Source organism: Syzygium oleosum, unplaced genomic scaffold (genome assembly GCF_021117445.2).
Source record: "Syzygium oleosum isolate NSW1041296 unplaced genomic scaffold, Sole_v2.1 Sole_v2.28, whole genome shotgun sequence".
NCBI classification, from domain to species: domain Eukaryota; kingdom Viridiplantae; phylum Streptophyta; class Magnoliopsida; order Myrtales; family Myrtaceae; genus Syzygium; species Syzygium oleosum.
This window is the reverse complement of record NW_026607512.1, coordinates 1,379,009-1,383,760: the sequence shown is the minus strand read 5'-3', so window position 1 is coordinate 1,383,760 and position 4,752 is coordinate 1,379,009. Positions and strand designations below refer to the sequence as shown.

Genomic DNA, 4,752 nt, shown 5'->3' with positions numbered 1-4,752 from the left:
TATCTCACATAGAAAAGATGGGAGTATGTGTGTGTCAATATATAAATGGGGACGTTTTTTAACATTACAGTTGAATATAATGGGCTAAGTAGGCTCTACTTACAATACCTACGTGCAGGTGCCTAATTATTAGGCACAATTAGCGCTTAACGTGCTCGCGGATCAGAATTGACACTAACCAACATTTATTATTATTTTTAATATGGATGCTTATTTTTTGGCTAACGGTTACTAGGCATCTTATAGCCTTTGAAATCTTGTACCTTTTCAGAAGTTATAAAATTCGGAATAAAAAATTTGATTATTATTTTTTTATCCGAATTTACAGTTTGTCTTTTGAAACAATATCTATTCAAAATGCAACGTATTCAGAGGAAAGGTTGTACATGTTCTAAAACACATTTATAAGTTCGTTATTTCCGTTTTGATACCTTTTACTGCTCGATTTTCCTTTCTAAAACAAATAATAGTCATTGTTTTCAATTGTTTCCCTTTTGAGAGTTCTTGGAGAAATACCAAAATTGTTATCTCGGTTGTAGGGCAATTAATTCCTTAAAAACAGTATATTCACGCCTCAAAATCTAATTCCATTTTTCCCGATTGATTTTTCCCACAAGTTAAAAGGTAAATAAACTGAGTTGGTCACTTAATTACTACGATCTTATTTTAGCACATTTTTCATGCAGCAATTACTGATAAAAAGAGATGCCCTAACTTCTATTAAGTGTATGTGTCACAACTGTGATGTCCTTACGATAGTTTGTAAACACCGTCTCATCCAATTTTTAGGTTCTATTGACCGCCTGCAGTATTAAACATGTGTTTTTACCACTTCATAGTATGCTAAAGCACAACACATGTACGACACGGCCATAGTTACACCAAACAGAACACAAGACGATAATCAATCTAAGATGGTCTAAACGACACTCCATTTAAGTCAATTTTGATGCATCGATGTAATTAAAGATGATGTGGGGGCTGTAATCTTGCTTAATTCACTTAGATTAAGGCTCGTTCGTTTCGCGAAAAATGTTACGTTTCTGGTAGAAATCCATTTTCCTGGAAAATGACATAATTTTCCGGTGTTCGGCTGAAATTTGAAAAAAAACTCGGAAAATATTTTTTGTTGTTTGGTATGGAAAAGATTTTCCTCCTTGCAATACTTTTACTAATTTTTTATTTTTATTTTTAAAAAAAGTTTTTAATTTTATTATTTTTCTTTTTTTTTGGCGACCGGGCGGAGAAGAAGAAGAAGGAAAAAAAAGAAAAAGAAAAAGAAAAAAATAATAAAAAAAATTAGAATTTTAAAAAAAGAAAATAAAAATAATTATAATGAATGATGAAAGAAGGAGGGGGGAAATGTTTTCTTCTTTTTAAAAAGTGAAAAACATTTTCCTCACTTTTGAAGGTGTTTTGTCTATTGAGGGAAAACGTTTTCCGCAGTTAGTTTATTTTCCGCCCCCCGAACACCGGAAAACTCTAGAAAATATTTTCCGCGAAACGAAGGGAGCCTAAGAGACTAGCTTGCAATGCATTAATTTGCATAATGTAATGGGTCCAATATGGTACGGCATGGTACTAGAGTAATTATATTCAAAGCTTTCGAAACATTATCCATAAATATTACTGATAATGAAAAAAAACGGTTCTCGGAAAATAGATTTAAACCATGAATGGATAACAACCACCCAACAATTCAAAGTAATAATGCCAAATTTTTGCCAAGATATAATTTTTTTTTTAAAGAAACGAAATTTTAAGATTCTAATAAGATAAACTATGTAACTGTTCCTTACCAAAAAAAAAAAAACTATGTAACTGCAAACACCTTACCAAAAAAACAAAAAAACTATGTAACTGCAAACTAGAAGAAGTGATAACCAAGCTCAGCTGCTATAAACTTCAAGTTTCCTATTTCCACTCAAACTCCTCTCACCACATGCACTCATCCTTTTAAGCTTCATTTTCACGAGGATATCTCTTTGAATACATGGAAGATGCGGCTTGGTCGAACATTGAAGGCTGTACAAAGTTTATTATATGACGAGGAGAAGAGATTCGAACATCTGAATGCTCTCGAATAGTACCACGTAAATCATCTTGTACGGTCGCTAACCGAAGACGGAAGGTACAACTTATTTATTTTTCTCTTTGGAAACGTAGGATAGTTCCGACATTGATTTGAACATCCGAATGCTAGAATACCATGTACATCATCTTGTACCGTCGCCAACCACGAAGACCGAACGTGCGACTCACTTCTTCTTCTCGTTGGAAACATAGATTCAAAACCATGAACGGATGACAACAATCCAACAGAGTCTGGCCAGAATCCAAGAAAATAAGTTTCGAGATGTATTTTTGAAAAAAAAAGAAGAGATTTTAAACAAAGATAAGAAGGTTGTAAGAGGACAGACTATATCAACAACCCAATTAGAAGTAAGTGATAACCAAAGCTCAACTGCTATAAATTCCTAGTTTCCTATTTCCACTAGAATTCCTCTCACCATACTCATCCTTTTAAGCTTCATCCCACGAGGAGATCACTCCGGCATGTAAAGAAAGCGTCTCGTCTTCGATAGATCTGTTCATTCAACCTGTAAGTTGAATCAAAGAACACTGTATGTTCGCATGTTGCCTGTTAGATTTCTGCTTCCATGTCCATGTTCGGCGACGATACCATAAAGTTTAGGACTCGCGTGTTGTTCTGATACCCGTTTTGTGTTACTGGAGAATTAGCTCGACCGGTTGGCTAAGAGAAGATACTCCCCATGGGAAAGAATAATCCAAGGTCGGCGCCGAGCAGTGGTCGCGGAATAGAAGACGACGTAAGGCACTTGCACCGCGTCCCATCACGATTCCATCCTTCTTCATCGATGAACTTTTTTGGTACATGATCGGTTGTCTTGTATTGATGCAGTGTTCAATGCTTCTTCCTTGTAGGTCAAGGATTTGATTGAGAAATGCTTGCAACTGTACATGAATATGCACGAGGTGATAATCGCTCTAGGCGAACATTTTAACATAGAACCTCATCTGACATTCTTAGGTAAGATTCTGCTCTCCTCAATTCGAATTGGGCTCGTCTTTTGAATTAGGGTTTATGTTTCTATCACTCGCCTTGATTGGAGCTGCTTTTCCTCAAGAGGAAAGAATCGGCAGCCCTCCGTAAATTTTAAAAACCTTGGCATATTTAACTGATTATTTATGCTTTCTGAGTTGATCCTGATTGAGATGAATTTTCCGAATTCAGTGTGGAAGAAATTAGAAGAGGACAACCCGCGATTTTTCCGTGATTACTACATTCGCTTGAAGTTGATCAAACAAATCACTAGGTTCAATCGGTTGCTTGAGCAACAACAACAGTACGAACTGATGCTACAAGAGGCATTTAGGAAACCGACACCGCCTCAAAGCGAGCCTTCTCCTGATATTGCTGGTGAGTCTTTGCATAGTTCTTCTTAAAGCAACAAAGTCGTACAATATGTATGATGCACGCTGCTCTTGTCGCAATTTAGGCGGGATTTACCAGCAGCAGCTCTCAAATGCGATGACAGTGCAGTATGGCCACCATGTTTTAGGCGGCATGTATGGGGATCATTGTGCTTCGAATGCAACTGCTGCGGTTGCCTCTATGGAAAGCCCTGTCCAAGCTCACAGCTTTCACTCTATTAATCGGAGAGAGTAACTTATTTAATACGCATTGAAACTTCTGCTTGCATTGTTTATCTCATGATCAGGGGTCATCTATGGGGTGCAACTAAGAATGAAATTTTAATTTGCTATCACAATGTGCTTGATTTCTGAAACATGCATAAGTATCCCTGTTGAACAGCAATTAATATCCCTATCCTTGTCATAATCAGTGTTAATACTTCAGGTTGTTGACACATGCGAGCTCGGAACAACCGATACCGTCGAATTGCGGTGTCCCTTTCGACCTGCTAGGGATGTGTGAACAAGGTGCAAATCCCACCCCGTTTGATATGCAGAATCAAGGCCACTTAAGCCGCCTGAACGATCCGGCTTCTTCCAGCTTGCCCGATCACGGAGGTGAGACATCATGTGATGACTCTACATTACATGCCCTTCCTCGCCGAGACGTCGATAGCTGAGACCTTTCCCTCCATTTAGTTAGGTTACAGCATTAGCTAAAAACCGAAGCAACGTTTGGCATCCATAGTCAAACTAAACTAGCAATTTGGTCGTGTAGCTTGTTCTTGATTTTGCAATTTCCTGTGCAAAACAATGATCTTGCGGACAAAGTCATCGCTTGCTTGTGTTGTTATCGGGTGCAGTTTTTGAAACGGAAGCAGATCAACCTGACTCCCTGGATTTTCTCCTCGACTCTCCAGAGCACTACGACACTGGTAATGATCTTCTCCGTGTTCCTTTCACCAGTCTTTTGCTTATTCAAACCGTTAGTTGCCTCAACCGGTGCTAACTTTGCGCATCTCGCTTCCGACCGACCAGAGCTCCGCAAACGTTCCCGAGATTAGGCCTTTCGTCTGATTCCGACCGTCAGCCGTACTTTTTTCCCTGCAGGACGGCTTCCTGACACGCCGCCGGAGCCTCACCCGGGATCTCAAACAGCCTGAGGCGTCGCTCGCCGTCTCTGCTCAACATCACTTTACCGCAGATTGCACGCCGCGCCATTTGGTAGTCATTGCGATGTACAAATCGCTTCCTTTTCGTTACTTGCAATATTATGCTAAATACTCATGTAGTTTCAATCGATATTTGTAATCT

The 4,752-nt window shown here is 38.8% G+C and overlaps 1 protein-coding gene across 1 annotated transcript; it reads left to right on the top strand.

The window, feature by feature from the left end:
* The first annotated feature begins 2,774 nt into the window (after positions 1-2,774).
* LOC115675278 (uncharacterized) lies at positions 2,775-4,447 on the top strand. Its single transcript, XM_030597875.1, has 6 exons — positions 2,775-2,831; positions 2,947-3,052; positions 3,257-3,442; positions 3,522-3,687; positions 3,884-4,056; positions 4,302-4,447. The coding sequence occupies exons 1-6, from the start codon at positions 2,775-2,777 to the stop codon at positions 4,445-4,447; spliced, it is 834 nt and encodes a 277-aa protein (XP_030453735.1).
* Positions 4,448-4,752: the final 305 nt, after the last annotated feature.

Bases quoted from the DNA above. Each gene is read 5' to 3' on its own strand.
- LOC115675278 (XM_030597875.1), top strand. From the start codon at position 2,775: ATGGGAAAGAATAATCCAAGGTCGGCGCCGAGCAGTGGTCGCGGAATA. The intron at 2,832-2,946 runs GTAAGGCACTTG...TCTTCCTTGTAG, and splicing joins GTCGCGGAATAGAAGACGAC to GTCAAGGATTTGATTGAGAA. The intron at 3,053-3,256 runs GTAAGATTCTGC...TTCCGAATTCAG, and splicing joins ACCTCATCTGACATTCTTAG to TGTGGAAGAAATTAGAAGAG.